Source organism: Ananas comosus, linkage group 16 (assembly GCF_001540865.1).
Source record: "Ananas comosus cultivar F153 linkage group 16, ASM154086v1, whole genome shotgun sequence".
Lineage (NCBI taxonomy): Eukaryota > Viridiplantae > Streptophyta > Magnoliopsida > Poales > Bromeliaceae > Ananas > Ananas comosus.
In genome coordinates, this window is record NC_033636.1 from 144,765 (window position 1) to 165,947 (window position 21,183).

Consider the following 21,183-nt stretch of genomic DNA (forward strand, 5'->3'; position numbering starts at 1 on the left):
GAAAAATTATGAAATTTAATTTTCAAATACTTTCAATAGTATAGATCAAATCTAATGGAGCTGATCGTCGATTTGGAAGCCGCATCATTGAAAACAACTTGGTAGCACGGAGACCTCCGTACTACCGATAGTATACGAACCTAGCTCTATATATATATATATATATATATATATATATATATATATATATATAGACAGAGAGAGAGAGCAGGGTTACTATACACTATTAACAGTACAGCCGCCCTTATACTCTTAAGTTTCTAATCATCCATCAATTTTAATGGTAGAAAATGGGTTGGGATGGAGGTGATTGTGGTGAGAAGTGTGTAAAAGTGAAGAGAAATTGGAAAAAAAAAAAATTGAAAGAGAGGAGAAATTTAGAGAGAGAATGAAAAAAGAAAAGAAAAGGTGCTTGTAAGTTTTTTACCGTTAGATCTACTCCTCGGATCATTTTCAACCATTAGATTATACTATTCAACCAACCACCCCCTCAACCCTAGGGGGCCACATCATCCTAACCGCATATCACTTAATCCAATGGCTAAAAATTTACAAGCACCAATAGATTGGTACTTTTAAAAGCATAGGAGCTCAATTATATATATATATATATATAGCAGGACTATTGTACTCTTAAGAGTGCGGATGTCTCCGCACTCCTAAACTATTTTCTATTATAGTGGTTCTCTAGAATTAAGTGGTGCTTAGTTGAATAGTATAATCTAACGAATGAAAATGGTTAAAGAGATAGATCTAACTACGAAAAACTTAATAACACCAAATACTTAGTGCTATTGATGGTATAGTACCCAACTCTTTATATATAGTTCAATTAGCGTGCAAATATGAACTCTACTCATTCAAATTTTATTTACAAAGGAAAGAAAGTCGTCTGTATCCCCCAAAAAAAAAAGAAGAAGCAGCTGTTAACGAGTGGAACCACATTTCCAAATTGTTGACCTGAGTCAAACTGTTGACTGAGTCAACATTCGCTGTTAGAATGACCCTTGATGATCTGATCATGCCAAACGTTGAGTAGGGATTGGCTCTTCCTCAATACATAAATAAATTAAGAAAGCTTATCATTGGGACGACAATATTCTGTTCCTTCACATAAAATTTCTTCTACTATGCGCTCATTAAAAAAAAGTTATGTCTCTGTATTCTTCTAAAAAATATGATTGCCTGGTTTAAGATATAGACAGAATATGTACAAAATTTATCCAAACTATAGATTATTTTAAATTAATTATTTAATTTTTTAAAATTTTAATTTTACTATCAAATTTTTTAATATATTTGATTTGATAAAGTCAACAATATTTTAACTTCAAAATTTAAGCAAATTATCTTAATGATTTTATAGCTGCGAGAATTGTACAAATTATATTAATTGCATTTGTAAAGATAAATGACATATTTAAATTTTAAAATAAAAAAGTATTTTAAAATTATGAACTTTGAACTAAAATATTTTGAAAATGAATCATAAAATTTGTTCATATATATATATATATATATATATATATATATATATAGTTGAGCTAGAATACTCTCAAAACCACCAAGGGAGTGGTGCTTTTGAGTTTTTAGTCATTGGATGGAGAGATGTAGGGTTGAGATGATGGTGTTAGGTGGAATAATGTTTGATCCAAAGGCTATTAGTAATGAAGGGGTAGATTCAAGGGCTAGAAACCTAGAAGCACCAAGGGATTGTTGCTTCTTAAAAGTATTCTAGCTCAATTATATATATATATATATATATATGGTCCGGCTACTATCCTATTAATAGGATTGGGACCCTCGTCCTATCAAGTCGATTTGAATGATCGGAACTTCAAATTGATAATCGGCACTGTTGAAGCAATTAGAAATATTTAGAAACCAAATTTTGTAATATTTAAAAATTATTATCAAGTTAATCTTAAGAGTTGAAAAATGAACGGTCATAAATGAATAACCTTCTTAAAATAGAGGTTAGACTTTCTCAGTTCGTAATCAGAGTTATCAAACATTATCTAAATAGTATAAAGAATTTTCTATCAAAAATTCAAGCAATTTGGATTGCTCTACACCGTTAAACAAGCAAATGGCTCATATAGGCCGTCAAAAATTGTCGATTTTACGACACTTTGATCACCATGTAAACTATTATCAAAATTTATGAAATGTAGTTTCTAGATAGTTCAAATACTCTAGATCAACTTCAACGGCTCCGATCATTGATTCGAAATCTCGATCATCAAGAACAACTTGATAGAACAAGTGCTCCTATTCTATTAATAGGATAGTAGCATTAGCATATATATATATATATATATATGCTCACTAACCGCTGGGTGTGTTTGGTTCCACGTAAAACTATAGAAAAAAAATTTTCGGTGGAAAAAAATTTTCGGTGGGAAAAAAGTTTTACGTCGTTTGTGTTTGGTTTATAGGAAAAGAAAATTAGTTTTCCGTGACAGTTGTTTGGTTGAAAGAAAAAAAAAAATTTAATATATTATTTATTATATATATATATTATTAATATATAATAATTATAATCATGCTATATATGAAAAATTATTATATATATTTTCTCCTATTATACATATTATTATTATATATATTATTAATATATAATAATTATCATAATATATTTAATTATTATAATTTATATTTATAAACAAGATATATTTAAAATATATTATATAATAAATATATAATATAATATATAATAATAATATATATTTAATATTATAAAATAAATTATTATATATTTATAAATAAAATTNACATGAGCTCGTGGACCCCGATGATGAGCCGCGATGAGTTTTCGTTTTCCGCCGAATCTCGGCAGAAAACGAAAAGCATTTTTTTCCATAGAATCCGTAAAATAATTTTTCCGTTAAAATTTATTTTACGTCAAACCAAACGCCAGAAAAATAATTTTCAACTGAAAAAAAAATTTTCAGATCATTTTTACAAGGAACCAAACGCCCCCTATGCCTAACTCCGGAGTTCTCCGACGAAAACTCTCACTCAAAAAAATGTTTCGTGGCGAAAGAGATGTTACTGTATGGGGGGTGAGCTCATCGGAAGTAACCAGACTCCCAACGCAGGTTTTTTGGGCTAACGCATCAGAAATATAGCGCGGCCCAATGTCTGACAAAATCTCGATGCGACACGGGCCGAATCTATTGACTACTGGACTAAATACATGGGCTTTCACCCGACCCAAGTGCCTAATTGATAGGTCTTTTTTCGGATTAGTGTGTTTAATTTAATACCATAGAAGGGAAGCTGGCTTAAATTTACATTTTTCTGGTAAAATAGACCAGAGGATGAACTACATACTTTTCCAAATTTTTCCCCCCAAATTTTCCTATTATTTTTTATAATAAAGGGTCCATACTTATCATCGCACAAAGATGATCTGAAACAGAGAAATTCTTTTAGAATGAAATTGTTATTTTAAAAAATTATTTTCGATCTCAAAGTAATCTCAGAACGAATGATTTATTGTAGATCATAATTTAAAAAGTTAATTTAGGATTATGCTATTAACTGGTTGGATTTATAGATTTATATATAGTATCTGTTCAAATATGTCTAAGTTAATTAAGACAAGGCCAAACATTAAATGATGAACTCAAATGAGAATGTTAACTAATGAACCAAAAAGGTGCGCTTTTTGATATTCAAACCAATATATAGAAGCGCTAATTTACATTCATCAAATGACTCTCTCATGACAATTTTTCATAACTATTTTATACATTGGAACAAGCAAACTCTGACAACAATTCTCTCATTTCCATTTAGGTTTCTCTGTAGTAGTTGATATACGAGATGGTGAGGACGAAACATGCGAATGAACCTCATCAAATGTAAAAGAATATAAACAACATCCTTGGGCTGGATTCCCCCTTTGGGCCTTGGGCTGAAACAAGTAGTGGGCCGATGCGGACCCTTTCACATGAAAAAGCCGAAGTAGAGATGAATATTGAAAGCCCATAATACAGTGAACAAATAGCAATATTGAAAGCCCATAATACAGTGAACAAATAGCAAATAATCGATCTAACAAGTGAAAAAGATCTCGAAGAATTATCACCTGGGCGTGCAGTCCAAAAAGCGCATCGGCAGGTCGCAATGTAAGGTTGACTAATAAGGTATAGAGCAGCAAGGCATGAGGACTAGAATACTCGTCCGTAGTGGGCTTCTTTTGGTAAATAATACATAACATGTTCAGTTTCTCTCGGGCTGGGGCAAATTCACACAAAGGCACAGAATAAAGGAAAAAAGAAAAGGAAAAAGAATACTCTTATTCTTCGCTCTTCCGTAGAGCTGATCCGAAAGAATTCACTAGTAAGCAAAAAAATTATTAAGTAACCCTATTTCTCACCTGATGAATTAAGGATATATAGAGGGCCATTGGTATATTGGCTAGAGTGGGGAAAAGAGCAGGAAGTCGCACTCTTGATTTGTGTCTTTTTCGGTTATCTGGACTCCTCTTCCTATCTAGCAAATCAGGTTTTGACAGTACGACTAAGCAGTATCCAGAGAACATCAGTACAATCGGTAGCATCGCAGGAACAAACCTCTCATTCCCAAACATTTTTGTCTTATCATACAGAAGTGGGAAAGGTAACTTGACATTAAGAACACTGTTATGTGCTGATTATACATGATCAATGTCTATACCTAATTCTTTGTGACCAAAAACACTATCAACTCCTAATACACAAGCAATAAGACCTGAAAGTCTCGACAATTTTGACTCTATGATGCCAATGACTGAAAATAGTAAGAAACACCAAACCATGGAGGGAAATCCCTGGGTGAAATACCAATGAGAATGATGGGTTCCATAGTAGTCCCCTGCAGAAGAAAGAAAATTAATTTTTAAGGAAGTGAAGAGGCACAACGACCTATAACTCATACATCCACCTATTCAAGAAGCATGTAGCTGCAAGCACAAGAACCCTGTTAACACCAGAAAATTGCTAAGAATAGAAGAAAATACGAACAAAAGAGCATTGATAAAACAAGACATAAAGAATGTGCACAATCTAAAGGTAACGTTGAAGAATAAATGTCATCCATGAACCAGTTGATCATATGCCAAATTAAAATGCAGTAATCCTACGTCAATAGACGAATTCAATGATCAGAAATGAGATACAGCTATGCATTGTGATTGGAATTGTGACCAACTATGCTGCAGCCTCTGGGTTATACCTACCCTACCTGGACAACATCAAGGAACAGATATTGCAATTTTGACTGCATCCCAATGAGATCCAGCAACCCAACATATAGCCATGTTATAGCACTTGTAGGCCGAATGGCACAAGCCAATGCTGCAATAATTAAAGCCAGTTTCCTTGAAGCAACTGGAACTTGCTTGGAGGAAGCAATTAATGATAACCAATAGAACAGTCCTATTACGGTCAGCACTGTTTCCAAGGTATTTGATAAAGTTCGAGTAAAACAAAAAAACAAGAATAAGTTCACGAACTGATAAAAGGGCTACATCGGAGGGTCAAGGTCATCCCCAAGACCACTCAAACAAAATCAAGAATTATTAAGTTGATCAAAGTAAATAAAAAGAAAAGGATACCGCCCATTGTGCAACATGTTCATTGCAGACAAGTTTAGAAAGCTTGTACAGGTAGAGATCTCCCAATGATGCAAAGCTTGCAAGAGCCATGGAGCCTTCACCGAAGAAAACTTCAACTGGGTCTTAAACAAAACTCCGCAAAACAGGGAAATAAAATTGCATCTAAATCATAGGGTTGGAGGCTCATCTCCAAGGGCGTAGGGTTTCTTGGCCATAGACGTGGCCTAGAAAATAAAATATTTTCCTCAATGACAAGAATGTTTGTATTACGTTAGAACCAAAAAGGTGTCATTTTGTGGCATGATTACAAATTTATAAAATATGTTTAGTACAACAAATCTTACAATAATTTACGTCAGACAGTAAAATTCTAATTCCGTTACTAAAAAAAGTAACCATGAGGAGAAAAAGGCATATGAAAATTGTTACATAGCATCCAACCCAAAATTTAGTTATAATGCTCCTGTATATGTAAATACTTGGTCAATAGGTTAGTAATAAGTTAGATAAAGGGTATTGCCGATGCTACAGTGCAGCACGTTATCCATCGCAAAAATATAATACATCACCTAGTAAAAATATAATACTTTATCCATCATCAAAAGTACAATGTACCCTAAAACCCAAACAATTAATAAAGAGACAATGCACACATATTGGATCAACTTGTTGAGAGGTGGTTCTTACAATTGGTGTGATGAACACCAAGAGCAAAAAGAGCTTCCGAGATCGATGGATCAACCTCTTTGCGACCAAATAGCTAAAGCATTAGTAGGTATTTACAAAGAACGTCTGTAATTGAATCAATGGTGCAAAACTCATAACTCGTGAATGAACATTAGGTTATGGCATTCTTTGAATTGCTTTAAAAGATGGTTGAAGCACACATCAGAGAAGCAAACAAAGACAAGACTAAGAACAAACAAGAAAAAGAAATAATAGAAAATAACAGAAATAAGGGTATGCCTGAATGCAAAACATTAAATGGATAAATACGTGACAGTACGATAGAAAATTAGACAACAAGAAATCTATAACAAATATTGGAACATAGTTTCTCAGATGAAGTATACAACACCACTTATGCAACTAACATAGAAAACTGTCCTTGATAGTACACAGAAATCAGTCATGAAAACCTAATATAAATTAAGAAACATCAAAACAAATATGAAATAGATTAGAGTGAAAAAGTACTAGTTTTAAGAATAGAATAGCAAATAATGGAAGAAAAAAGAACTAAACAAATATAACCAAACTTTTATCAGCAAACAACAAAAATATTGCAAGATGGAGAACACAAAGAAAGAAAAATAGAAGAGTTTAGACCCATAAAGCTACTTTCATACGACAATTTGCAACTTTGACTGGAGTTTTCAATTTAGGCATTTTTTTTTTTCAGGTTCGCAAACAACCATCGGGAAGCTCCATCCAAATTCTAGTTAAGAACTTAAAGAAAGAAACAATTATAAAATTACGCTATGAACAATAGCAAATTACGAGGATATTCGATACCATACGCGACCATATTAAGAGATTATAAATATGAGGACGAAAGACATTCAATGCAAAAAACTATGAGAAGAAGACAGCAAACAGCACGATTGGAGGAAAAAAGAAAAAGAAAAATAACAGAACCCAGGAATTGATGGGAAAAAAAGGTGAAAAGAACAGGCTATATAAACTTATTAATGGAAGAAAAAGAAGAGGGGCTCTGCTTCCCTAAGTAGACAAAAGATTCTTGATAGGAGTCTGACATTAGAAAAGGTAGACAATACTAAGATTGAATGACAATAATAACTATGACTGGAAAAATAATTCACCTATGCAAATTCTAGAAAATAAGCTGAATTATGAATAGTAAAAGAAAGAAATTAAAATTTCAAAAAGGAATTGTTGAAATCCTAGGGATTTAAAATCATTACATAAGAAGATAAACAAGAAAATCGAGAAAGAAAAAGGAAGGCAAAGGAATATAGCAAACAGAATATAATGACAGGAGAAAAATAAACAAAAACAAATAGATACAAAGACAATAAAAAATAATTAAAAAAAAAATCAAAGAATAGTAACCAATGGAAAAAAAGAAGGGATGAAAGGATAAAAAAAAAATGATAACTATAAGAAATCATAAACAACCACAAGGCAAAGAAGAAGAAAGAGAAGCTTCACTAGAAAGGTAGAAGGGAAGCAGCAACTGTCATAAGTAGTAAATTTTGATTACTCAGTAAAGCAAGTGAACCAAAAGATTAAACAGAACAATTTGAACTACTACTTTATATAGTTGCCACCCACCATGTTACCAAAAAATAAAGAAAAAAAAAAAGAAAAAGTGTCTGCACTATAAATTTATTAAGCAAACAAACTAAAACAAAGTGTAAGCTAACAAAAGAATAATGTAGAAAAAAATAATTCTAAACTGACGAAAAAAGAATAATCGAAATATGAACAAAATCAAAATATAAAAGGAAACAGGGAAGAAAAGAAGTATAAAACAACAAAATGTTGGAAAGACTAAAATAACATAACAAAGGCTAAAAGTCAGGGAGAAAATTTGATAGTGCAAAACCCATCATTCGCTATGAGAAAAAAAAAAAAAGCGTATTAACTTGTTAGCTTTGTGGTAAAGAATGATTGTATCACCCAGAGGAGAGCAAATAAAGGCAGGAAATAGAAAAGATCAAGAACAAAAAAAGGAAAAAGAAGAAAGGGAGAAACAATAAATGACGTAAAATAATAGAAAAGAAAGGATCGGGTTAATGCAAAACATTAAATGGTTATATATGTTATGAAAGAAAATAGTAACAAAATATTGGACCACAATTTCCTACATAAGGTTACGAACAATCAAGATACAACTAGCATAGAGACTGTCCATGGTCATACACATATATCACTCTCAAGAAACAAAATGTACATCAAGAACCATCAAGATAAATTTAAAAAACAGATAAAAGAGTGAAATGTAGCAAAAAGTTAAGAGCTTCAAATGGAAATCTATTAATTAAAAGCCCAAAAAGGAAGCATAAACAAAAGCGAATAAATTTCAAAACACAAAATTCACGAAGCTCAACAATGGGATGGGTGAAAGAACATTCCTTCACTTCGATATAAGAAAATTTGTAACCAAGGACACAAAACAGCAACAAAAGGAAAGTGGAAAAAAATGGTCTATTTCGTGACATTATTTATTTTGTGTAAGAAAAGGAAGGAACCAAAATTTTTTGCCTCCAAAAAATAAAACCATCAAAATACAAAAATTCAAAATACGTGCTAGTGCAATGCTCATCACGTTTCATTAATCCACTACTTGACAACAGAGTTGAAATAATGGATATAAGAACACAAATTTAAATTTAAATTTTATATTTCTACCATAAAACAAAGAAGCAATTTAAAATTTCTAACAATTTTTTCACCAATCGATACAAACAACACATCCGAAAGGCCCTTGGGCTAATGTTCATAAAGGATTTTAAACAAACACCCACGAGAGAGAGAGAGAGAGAGAGAGAGAGAGAGAGAGCACTAGGGCTGGCAAACGAGCGAGCCAGCTCGTGTTCGACTCGTGTTCGGCTCGATATTTGGCTCGCTCGAGCTCGGCTCGAATTAATTTCAAACAAGCTTGAGCATAAATTTAGGCTCGAAATTAATTTCAAGCCGAGCTTGAGTATTACTCGTGTAAGGAAATGAATTCTCGAAATACGAGAGTTGAACTTCAACTAGAATCGACTAATTGTCGATTGGGTACCCTTCGGAGAAGCCGAAGACATCCAAAACATGAAAAGTGCATTAGAGGGGACCTCAGAGAGCAAGTTAGTGAGAATCTGCACAATTGCAGATTTTGCTCTCGGGGACCGGTCGTTGGTGGGAGGGACCGGTACCCGTAGCATGGTGTCCGGCAGAAAATTCTCTGCGCACAAGTTTTGCTCTCGGGGACCGGTCCCTGGCGGGAGAGACCGGTCCCCGTACGCGTAGAAAATGGGCAGAGCCCTCTGCCCGCAGGAGTTGCTCTCGGGGACCGGTCCCTCTAGGGACAGACCGGTCCCCGTAGCCCGCAATGGCCATGGCTGGGCAGTGCATAGATTGCAAAGTTGAGGGGGTTTCTAGTAATTGTGCATGTATGGGGCTAAGTGGAGCCTCTCTCCCACTCTTTCCCTTATGTCCCAACCAAACACTCTCTCTCCAAGTTCTCTTCTCTCTCTCTTGAAGTGAAGAAGGAAAAGAAGGAAAGGAAAGAGAAGAAGGAAAAGAAGGAGAAGCAAGCTAGGAAGGGGATCACCTCCATCTTCTTCATCTTCTCCTTGGTGGGAGCAAGCTTTAGAGGTAAGTTTCCAAGCTCAACAATGGTAGAGATCTAGGGTTTGGACTTCTAGCACTAGAAATGGTTTAGTTAGATCTCTAGAAAGCTTAATAGATGTTTAATGCTTAAATCTAGAGATTTGTTGGAGTAATTTGCAAAGATACAAACCTAGGGCTCCAATTTGGGGTTTTTGTTTAATAGTTGAGCTTGATCTCAATTGATGGTATCTAAACCTAATTGCTAGGTGTCTAAACGCGTGGGCGAAGACGGATTGACGATTCGTCAAGTCGGTAGAGAGATATCGGCGAAAAGAGACCATTCGAGCTTTGTTTCCGCCTAGGAGGCCGAGACAACGTCATAGCAAGTGCCGAATCACGTTCCTAGAGCCTTGACATCGTCGAAAGGTGGGTGGTGCCATCCCGAAGCAACCGGGCTTCTCTTTATGTCTTAGTACATTGTAACCTTGCATCTCTTATACATGTGCATTGTAGGATTGCATTGTTTTATTCCATTTCCTTATGCTTGCTAGTTGATATCAACGTATGAGTTGAATGTTTGATATAGTGGTTAGATAAGGATTGGGTCTTGACATTGAATCCTAAAGTGCTGAGGAAAAGAGATGGACTCGATGGTTACCTAGTGACATAATGAGTGGCATATGAATGATAATTGAAATAGTATGAGTGGCATCAAACTTAGTGTAAAGTGATACTCGTAAATTGTGAACTTAGGGATCGGTGGACTCCCTAGTGATGGCTCGTTGAACAAGAACATAGTGTAATTAAACACTTGTATATGGACATTGAGATAGGTGGATTCCCGAGTGATTTCTAGCCCTAGCTGATAGGGTATCCTCGAGTTGAGAGGATTGGATCATACTCACAGTCTGTTTATACTTGTGGTCGTCGCGCCACACAAGTCGTCGTGCACTCCGGAGTTTGGTGCGAGAGGGACAGAGTTGATGTCCTGCAGATGGTCTCGGGTTTGAGAGCGAGGTGCGTCTCCTTACCTTACGAGATGGCGAGGTGAGTCGTGGGCGAACCTAAGGGATTGCCAATGATTGGGTAAACAAGAGAATAGCATTGCTTATTGGGCATTTGCTTGTTGGACATTGCTTAGTGGACATGGTAGTGTGTTAGTAGATTACTTACTATGTGTTGCATGCATACATTACTCTTGATTGGGCAAAGTAGTGTAGTTTTCCTACTACGTCGTTTACTGCTTTCATTATTTATCTATCTATCTGCTCTTGCCCGCTTGGACCTAGTGGGAAGATCGGCGGAGTCGGCGACCGAACTCACTGGGAACTATGGACAATAGTTCTCACCCCACTTTGTTGCAGGGCCTAGTTCGAGCAAGCCGGGCGAGGATCGCGGCAAGGGCATAGCGCCCGAGCAGTAGCAGTGTAGTCGCTTTCCTATTTTGTATTAGCACCATCCTATGTTTATGAGTGATTTGTAGGAGAGCTATCTATGTATTTTGGTGATGATCTAGTGGACAATGTATTCATTTTGGGAAAGATGCAAATGTAAATTAATGTAAATGAATGCAATGTGATGTAATAGCTAGTTATATCTCTCTTTGTTCACTTGTATGTACTCGTGACTCTTGCTCTTATCTGTTGGCATTTGTTGTGCCCCTCGTTGATTGTGTATGTATAGAATTTCTTTTCCTAGGCAAATTCTTGTACATGATCAAGTTGTTTAGCCTTGGGCGGGCAGGGGAGGTGTTGTCCGTTCGGCAACTGTTCGACGTGCCCGAACCGGACCAAATTGGTAGCAGTTTCGGTGCCAAATTAAGCTCTTAAAGCTCGAAATATATATATATATATATATATATATATATATATATATATATATATATATATATATATATAGTCTACTATACTATTAATAGTATCAATCACTTGCTATTAGGTTTTCGATTTTTGGATGAAGGAATGTACGGTTAGAATGATAGTGATCCCCTAGGATTGAGTGGGTGGTTAGTTGAATAATACGATCTAATGGCACAAAATTCGATAATATAGTAGCCGGACTCTCTCTCTCTCTCCCGGCTACTATACTATCTATAGTACTAAGCGCTTTGTACTATTGAGTTTTTTGTCGTTAGATCTGCCTATGTATATAGAGTCCAGCTATTATACTATCGATAGTACCAAACATTTGGTGCTATCGAGTTTTCTGCTGTTAGATATATCCCTTTGGTTATTTTCATCCGTTAGATCATAATATTCAATTAGCCACCCACTCAACCCTAGAGGGCTACAATCATCCTGACCGCATATCCTTTCATCCAAGGGCCGAGAACCTAATAGCAAGCAATTTGTGCTATTAATAGTATAGTAACCTAATTCTATATATATATATACTCGGGCTACTATACTCTTATAAGTATAGACCCCTTTATACTTATAAATTTTCAACCGTTGGATGTGCAAATAGAATGATAGTGGTCCCGTAAGATTGAGTGGGTGGTTCGTTGAATAGTATGATTTAACGGATGGAAATGGTCAAAAGAATAGATCTAACGGTTGAAAACTTATAATAAGTATATATAATAGCCGAACTCTCTCTATATATAATTATATATAATATATATTTTAATTATATAAAATAATATATATTATGTATTTTAATTATATGTATATAGAATTTAGATTATTGGGCCCACAAAATCAAACCAGCAAAATCCTACTCTAATTGCTCTCTTTCTCTCTTTTTCACTTCCTCGTAGAGTCGCTTTCCCTAATTTTTTTAGTATTATAATATCGTATTTCAAGCATTCATTTTGTATATTAAACTATTAGATATTTTTTATATCAAATTTTAGATAATATTTTATAAAAATTAAACTATAGATTGCACGATGTTAAGAATTTCAAGCAGCTCGTTTACGGCTCGAGCTCACTCGACTCGAAGTTAGGCTCGCTTGAGCTCGGCTCGAATTAATTTCAAGCCAAGCTTGAGCCTAAATTTAGGCTCGAAATTAATTTCAAGCCAAGCTTGAGCTTAGGTAAGCTCGCTCGAGCTCGGCTCGTTTCCACCCCTAGAGAGCACATTTGACAGCATTCTCCATATTTCTCAATAGGGCCCCACAAATTTACAGAACTATAAACAAAGCGAACCATATAAATTTGCGAAATAAAAAAACCGCTTCATACCTTACTGTATATGGTTTCACAAATAACAAGATTTCTGAAAACATCTTCACACCTTACTGTATTAGTTTCAGCATGCCCAAATGAACAATGCAATATCTTTCTTGCAGGAACACGGAATAAACTATTCCAAAATAGTCATTGTCGGCACAGTGAAATTATCTTCTTCTCTTTTATGGATACGATGATAGCATTTCCATATTGCTCGCCCCCCGAGATTTGGGTAATATTATTATTTGCTGAATATAACCTTCTATTCAGCCAAACCAACTAATCATGAACCCTTTATCCTCGACAGCCTCTTCCTCTTTCGATTCTTCTTCTTCGTAACGCTTCTCTTTCCACTGCTGCCAGATTGAACAAGCACAAGAGCACTACCACCAGCTGGTCTACCGTTAAATGTTCTCCCTTTCTTACAAAACCATTTCAGTGGCAAATTCTTTGCAACTTTTGCAATATCACCGGAAATAGCAAGCTCAGTTAGTGTTTGAATCCTCTCCTGCGTTTGGGTAGCCCATGCCACCAATTGATCAAGTGAGATTGAGTCATCCAATGGTCGCCTCCAGAGATCAAGTAAAATTCGTCGAAATGACTGGTACGAAAGAGGAGGAGGAAATTCCTCCATACCTTGGCAAAGCATGTTAACCTTTATGACATGTTTGCAAAGGTTTCCCTGCATCGACCAAGAACAATTACAGAGAGAGAATTCACATCCCGGATTCCATACTTTGTGTGTTTGAGTACAATCCTTCTGGCTGACAACTTCTGCGAAAAGACAATTTTCATTATCAAAACGTACGGCATCATCAGGAATTTGTAGTGCTCGATGCCAGGACGTGGAAGAAATGTACTCCTCTTTTACTGTTGGGAATGACCCGCTCTCATCGGCAAAGAGATCAAGCCAATAACCCGAGTGGATCTCGGTTGTGAGCTTATGAACTAACCAATCGACGCGTTTTAGGGCACCAAGATTGGAGTCATCGTAGATTTTGGTCTTAAGCTTTAGATGGTATCCTTCAATAGCACCACAGGACTCCTGGCTGGCTAGGGGAAGACTCTTCAGAGTTTCAAGCCACATCTCTAACATATTAGAAGATTAAATAAGTGTAAGGGGAGTAATATGGCTTTTACATATACAGAGCTGCAATGCTATTTACATGTATTGTTGTAAAATCTGGATTTTTCATATATACCCCTTAAAGATGCAGTTTCTTTTAAGGACAAGGGAGAAGTTGAAGATGCAGCATCTTTTAAGAACAAGGGAGAAGTTGGTCTTCTATTAGAAAATAGTTTTGAAAGAAGAACATGTGTGGAGTACAATGGTACATCTGTAACAAAATCAAGTTTTTTGGGCATATATCCAAAACTCAGATTTGGCGAGGATAACTACGTCAATAGATAATATTGCAGTTGTACATATAAATGTAGATCTAGTATATACTGAGATTGGAATCAATAAAATAAAGCAGAGAGATTACCAATTTTGGGAACCCAGAATGCCTTAAAATACTGCATGAAGGTAGTCTGGTCTACAAAATCTTGAATTAACTCCTCTACACCACCCATTGCATCCACTTCACTCCAAAAGCTGTAGATAATTTTGCCCAGACGTTGAAATATTTCACGTTGAATTTCATTGTTGGTGCATCTCTTAATTACATTCTTTAGCCATGACCTACGAATACGCCATAAAGAGAATAGAATAGGGCAACAAAATACATCCCTGAAAAACCACTGAACAAGTTAGTGCCAACAGAAGAATACTGCAAACTGATGGAGCCACTAAATTGAAGTTTGGTTAGAATGCAGGAAAGCCCCCCGAACCCATTGAACTGGAGCAAATTAATAGATATCGCCTTATCCAGAAAACCGTCAGAGGAGACAAAGCAATGGAATTTTGCAATTTTAGGGGGAATTTATAGATTTCAATAGCTTTGGGGGCCAAAAGGAAATTTCCCATATTTATTTGATGCTTTCCTGTATTTTACCCAAGCTAAATGTTCCTTCAGGAATCTCACCTGATGGGGTCAAGCTCTAAAGTTGGGTCATCAATTATAAACCCACAAACTCTCCAACTCAAATCAACTGCATGAATCCTATCTGCAAGTGTTTGCATCCATTTAGCAACATCCTTCTTAACAATAGTTCGAGTAATGACCCACGCAACAGGAAGAGCATGTTGTCTTGAATCGAAAACAAGTAGCGTGTAAAGTGGATACTGCAACAGAAAAAGATCGCATAACTAAAAAATTACACATAGCTTGTTCTAAGTGGCTGTTCCAGCCTAGCTATAGCTTCTGATTGTTCAAAAAGGCATTTGTAGCCTTTTCAGCAACACCAGAAGCAGAAGCTTCAAGTTGGATCTCCTGCATTTGGGCTTAGAAACTCGTATCAATTGCCTAGCACAGAAAAAAAAAAAAAAAAAACTTCTTATCGCAAATGCCTGGCTATATCATCACAGAGTAGAGAAGCTGCTCTAGAACCTAGGCCATTTCTAAAGAGTCACCAAAACTATGAAGGAACTACAAATTTGCAAACATAAGATACAACTTATTTCAATCATTTAAGTACCTTCAGCTTGCTTATACCGAAAGTTGAGTCACATGCCAGAATACTTTGGTGTCCAAAACGAATCATCTGCTGCAACTGCCACTCTGTTTGGATTCCTAGGATAAAAGGGTCAGTCTCTGTTGAATCTTGGTAGAAAAACACTGATTTCTTATTCCTCTCAACCCACATCCGAATGCTAGCCTGGTCATCTAGATCCAATTCATGAGTAGACCTCTTTATAATCATTCCAAGCTTTTGGACATATTGAGAAGCAAGACTATCTACCCTCGCATTCGAGCCACAATACCTTTGCACGCCTTCTATATGTGTCTGCAATATATTCTCCTCAGGGATTCCGAGATAAATCATCGATATAGTTTGCTGCTGAATTTCACTGCATATGTATGGGACCTTCTTGGCACCTGGGCCAATGGCATCTCTATCTAGAGGACCATGGCATATAAAGCCAGACTTGTTAATGTGGCGCCTTTCATGGTATATGATGAGCGCAACTGAGGGACGGGCGTACAAGCGCTTGATAGCAAAGTGGCAAGTGCAACCACGCATAGACTGCGGCCGAGCGGCACGATTTCTTGTGTTGAGTCTGTATCTTCGGCTCGGCAAGATGTTCCCTCCCTCTCCATAGTTCTCGGGACCAAATGAACACCAGTAACTAGGAAGGAAAACAATATAATTGAGAAAAGAAGTAAAAAGTTTTCAAGAGAAGAAATACTTCTAGTAAAAACAATTGCTCAATAACTCACAGCCTGTATAGGAGATATTCATCACTTTTAAATTCCTTCAAGCTTCCCTTCTCTCTTTTCCTTCCCCTTTCAATGTGAAAACGAGTAGGACACTCTGCGTTTGAACTTTCGCCGCTTATAAAAGCCTCAACTCGAGTGTAAGGAATGAGGGCGACATCATCAACATGGTGTTCCGTGCTTCCAAACTTCGTCCATGTCAGGTCGGCAGCAGAAAATACATCTCCTGGAGGGTCCTGAATTGGAATATCAGTAACGGAATCCTTTATCTCCATTTACTGCTCTACTCCTCTAAAATGGGAATGCTGATCACGATGCCTACAGTTCAAAGCAATTACACTCATTTACAAGCATACCTAAATGAAAGTTCAAGAACACTGATCTTCTAAATCTTCTCGTTTCAAAAGCACTGAGACAAAAGAATCATTTTATAGAAGATCAACAAAATTTAAGCAAAAAAAACAACATTTTTCTCGGGAGTATTTGGAAAATCACGTCACGAAGAACAAGGTAGCAAAACAAAGAGAACTGATAAATTAGATAGTCTAAATCATCAAACAAAAAAAACAAAGAAAGAAAGAAAAGGCTAGAGACATTTAATAAAACAAGAGTAAATAGTAATTACGTACGCTGCATCTGGCGAAACAAGTATAAGAGTGGAGAAGGGAGATGAGAAAAACTATCGGCTTGGGATGACCCAAACCCAAATTAAATATATAGCTAGGTGAGACCTTAATTGGTTGTGGTCAAGTTGGGTGAAATCTAGCCACCTCTAACAACAACCAGATACGTATTTGTACAACAATCGATTAAGCAATCAGACTAAGGATATTTAACAAATAGAAAACTATGCACAAGAAAATGTATAGGATATGAAAGAACAAGATTAGAATAGGATAATCCAAAAGACAATAAAAGGAAATAAGACAATAGCAAAGTTGAAAGATGATAGCATGAGCTAAGTTAAAAATAAAAGAAAAGTAGCTAAGATTAAAGAGCAGAAAAAACCAGTAGTGCAAAACCTATCATTAACTAACAATAAAACGAAGAACAAGAAAATTTGTTGAACAAGGAGAAGAAAAAAGAAGAGATAGAAATAAAATAACAAAAATAGAGGGATTGGTTTAATACAAACATTACAGGGTTAGATCAAGTGAAAGACAATCATTTGTAAAGCTAACGAAGAAATTTTGATGTGGACATTTGAAGGTAAACTATTGGACTCTATTGTATAAATGATAGCAAGAAGAAAAGAATAATAAAGAACACTTCGACAAAAATGTACATAAAGAACTTTATGAAGAACAAAAAATGAGAAAATGCCTAAATGGTCAAAGAGAAAAGCAAATTCTGATTCAAGTTTTGCAGTTTATTCCACCTTGTCCTGTCCGCTGTTATCCCTGAGTTGTTAAAAATATGTGCAATATACTGTGTCGATAGTAGAAGAAGAAGAAAGATAGAACAGACAAAAATTAACTAAGCTTAATATCTTATGCTCTTATAGTAAAGCTTTCTGTAAGAAGAGACAATAGCGGTCCTAATGACCCATTTGGTGATCAACTCATCTGCATCTCGCAAAATCGTAAGCAGAGCACATGTGAATAAATTGGTTGTTAAAAAGTAAAACAGTTACTAAGAGAAAAGTAATGTTAGTAACAAAATAAAATGGATTATACCACAAGAAGTAATTAGGATCGGACCTGAGGGTCACCTATCTGACATTCTCTTGGCAAGGCTACCTGATTATAGACCTTAGGGTGCGTTTGATTTGCGTTATCTTTTTCAGATTCCTAGTAATTCAATAGGAATATAAAAATATGACGGTGTTTGGATAAACGCACTAAATAATCTAGTTGATAATGTTGGATTTACTTGGTAATAAGATTCATACCAAAGTATTAATCTCATTCCTTTGAGGGAGGGTGGGTATCCTCATATTAATGGATTCGGATAATCATAATATGTCTAATCTTTTTCTTTCTCCCCACCCGCCTGCTAGTTGATATTGTTTACCTTTAGTACTCTAATCTCATATCTCTCTCTAGACTTATCTTTCTATCTCTAAACTTCAACTCTTTTTCTCTCTAAACTAAGTTCTCTCTCCCCCTCTTTTTCTAAAATCTCAACTCTCTCACTCCCTCTAATCTCGACTCTATCTCTCTCTATTTCTTTAATTATTCTCTCTCTCTCTCTAACCTATGTTCTCTCTCTTTTTTCTAAAAAAATGTTTGAATTTTTTTAGCATTATCTAAAATTAATTAACGAAATAAATACATTAATTGTATATTTTTCGTAATCTTAAATAATATGACTAAATAATATAACCGTGCGAAACCAAATACCGGCATGCCACATTCTTAGTAATAGGATGGGCAGGAATAAGATTTTTGGGCATCTTTCTTTTTATTACTAGTAATCTTTCGCAGTGCGAACCAAACGCGCCCTTAGATCCATCTGATCTAGGTGAGCAATGATACCTGACTCTAGGGTTTCGTGGTCTCTGCGAGAAAGCAATGGTATATGAATCTAGGGTTCGTGGTCTCTCAGAGCAAACACCAGAAAAGATACATACGAAATCACCAAGAAAGTGGGTTCATCATACAATCACGAGAAACAAAAGCAAATTGTGAAATAGTCAAACAGATGATGAAACTGAGAACTAAATTAAAGGGATTAGATAAATTACCTCTTCGACGAGAAACCCTAGCTCCAACACGGAACTGTCTGAGCCTCGAAAAGCAAGAGTTTCCGCCCGCGTACGATATTGAGCAATGTAGCTAGATTATCTATCGATCGGAGGAATCGGACGATTGTAGTTCAGTAGTTAGCAGAGGAAGGTAATAAAAAATGATAATAAGTGGCCGCAGCAAACGAGGAGGGGCGAGCCTGGCGGAACTCCGGTGGCGAGAGGCCGTGCGGGTGGAACTCCGGCGGGGCGACGGGGCTAGGGCATCGTCGGAGCTGAGGGGGAAATGGGAGGAGAGAGAAGGGAGAAAGACCGGATCTAGGCGAAAGGGAAGATCGCAGCGGCACTTAATGGTCGGAGCCTCAGATTTCCGGATCGGAGGTAAAAGGCGGACTGGATAGAGCGGAGAAGGGCGACCCGAAGCCCGTTTGCCCGTTTACAGGTGGATCGGGCGGCCAGAATCGCGGATCGGGGGAAGGAGGCGGACCCAAGACCCGGAGGGCTGTGGATAGTGCGGATAAGGGCGAACCGACGCCCGCTTACCCGACTACCGGCCGTTCTTGGAACGGACAATCCCGCTCACGGCCCACATTTCCATCAAAATCGGCCCACAAGTCTCTTTTACTATTTTTCTTTACTTTTTACAACTTAATTCACTATCTTTTCTGTAATTTATTTTTAGTACAATGTAAAGAAGTATATAAGAAACGAGAGTATCAATGAAAATGAATTAGCACCTTCTTTCTTTCCCAAATTTCTTCTCATCTAAACCCTTCTTCTCCCAATTTTTCTCAACTCTAATTCCCCACTTCTAATCTCTATCCCAACTTCTTATCCATCTCTATCTCTACATTTACCTCTATCTCTTTTTCTTACCCTTTTCCTTATCTCGATTACATCGAAGTCGCTGCCGGAAACCACCATCATCCCCGCCGCCGTCCACGCCTCGGCAAGTTCTCGTCATCGGCGGGTTGCGACGGGTTGCGACGAGAGTCCGGAGCGTTACACAGGGTTTGCTGCCGGATCAAGGGTTTCCCGAGTGGAGAGCAGTCGAAGCGGAGAGCAGGGACTGATGAAGGAAGCGGAGAGTAGCGACGGGTTGGGCTTGTGGAGAAAGGAAAAACCGAAGCCCTCTCGTTTGGCCAGTCCGACTTCTTCCGTATAACTTAATGGACGGCCCTCGCTAGGCCTAATATGACAAAAAGTTTTCGAGACCCAGCCATAAGCCCAGCAATTATTCAGGCTTAAATCAGGCCGGCCCTATGTCAATTGGTACACAAGATCCATTCATATATACAGTGAAGATCGTGCAAAAATTTTAAAAACTCAACACAAAATTTTCCTTCTCCAAAAGACACTTTTATTTTGTCGCTGTATTTTCCCTTATAATCTCTTGTCACTGGCTGGTAAAAATTGAAGTGAAAGCACTATGGTGGCCCATGCGTATGCCTGTCACCTTCTATTCCTGGGCCATCCACTCTTTGTGGCGTAGCTTACTGAGCAGGATCATTAACCTATATTGGACCAGTTGCATAGATGTGGCCCATAGGGAATTAGATCCAGCCTAATGCTGAGTAGTGATTGGGCTAAAACTGAAATTTGCCTTCTCAACATAAAAAAACACTAAAAATGGAAGGAGCGCATGCTCTCCGATTAGTGCAATTAGAGATTGGATATCTACCATACACGTGAGGCGCAATCATGCATACAGTAGACAATAGATATTGCTAGTGGTCGGTCACATTTAGTTTAATAGTTTTTGTCTATGGGGTTCTCCGGCAAGTTTTGAATTGTAGATTTTAAAAACTTTTTAATTTGGGATAAAAATTAAATTCTCCGAAAATAGATTTCTTAAAGCCCATTTCACTCTTTCTTGGGTCGTTTGCTGGTCCATTTTCCCTGGGTTCAGTGAGCTTTTAGATCTTTTACACATATTGAGCCCATTTGTGTAGCCCGGTTCGTGAACGGGACTCGGACGTAACAAGTAGCAGGCCTTCGAACATAATACTTCCTATGATTTAACCGAAAAAAAGATTGTGAGATCAATTGTTTGCGAGAGTTTCTATTTCCTAGTAAAGCAAAATTAAGAATTCCCGTGATTTAGCGTAAAAAGAAAAT

The 21,183-nt window shown here is 36.7% G+C and overlaps 1 protein-coding gene across 4 annotated transcripts; it reads right to left on the reverse strand.

The window, feature by feature from the left end:
• LOC109722164 lies at positions 4,567–19,404 on the reverse strand. Of its 4 annotated transcripts, none has more exons than XR_002219390.1 (7): positions 19,066–19,404; positions 16,383–16,615; positions 15,640–16,291; positions 15,087–15,286; positions 14,547–14,791; positions 13,072–14,148; positions 4,567–5,829 (listed from the first exon to the last, which is right to left on the reverse strand). XR_002219390.1 is itself a non-coding variant. In XM_020250060.1 (6 exons), exons 2-6 carry the CDS (start codon positions 16,652–16,654, stop codon positions 13,343–13,345), a joined length of 2,175 nt encoding a protein of 724 aa, XP_020105649.1. In that variant the 5' UTR covers positions 16,655–16,697; positions 19,066–19,404; the 3' UTR covers positions 13,024–13,342. The 4 variants fall into 4 exon arrangements, 1 of the variants encoding a protein (XP_020105649.1); XR_002219389.1 differs by having other exon boundaries at positions 4,567–4,863; positions 16,383–16,697; XR_002219388.1 differs by having other exon boundaries at positions 16,383–16,697.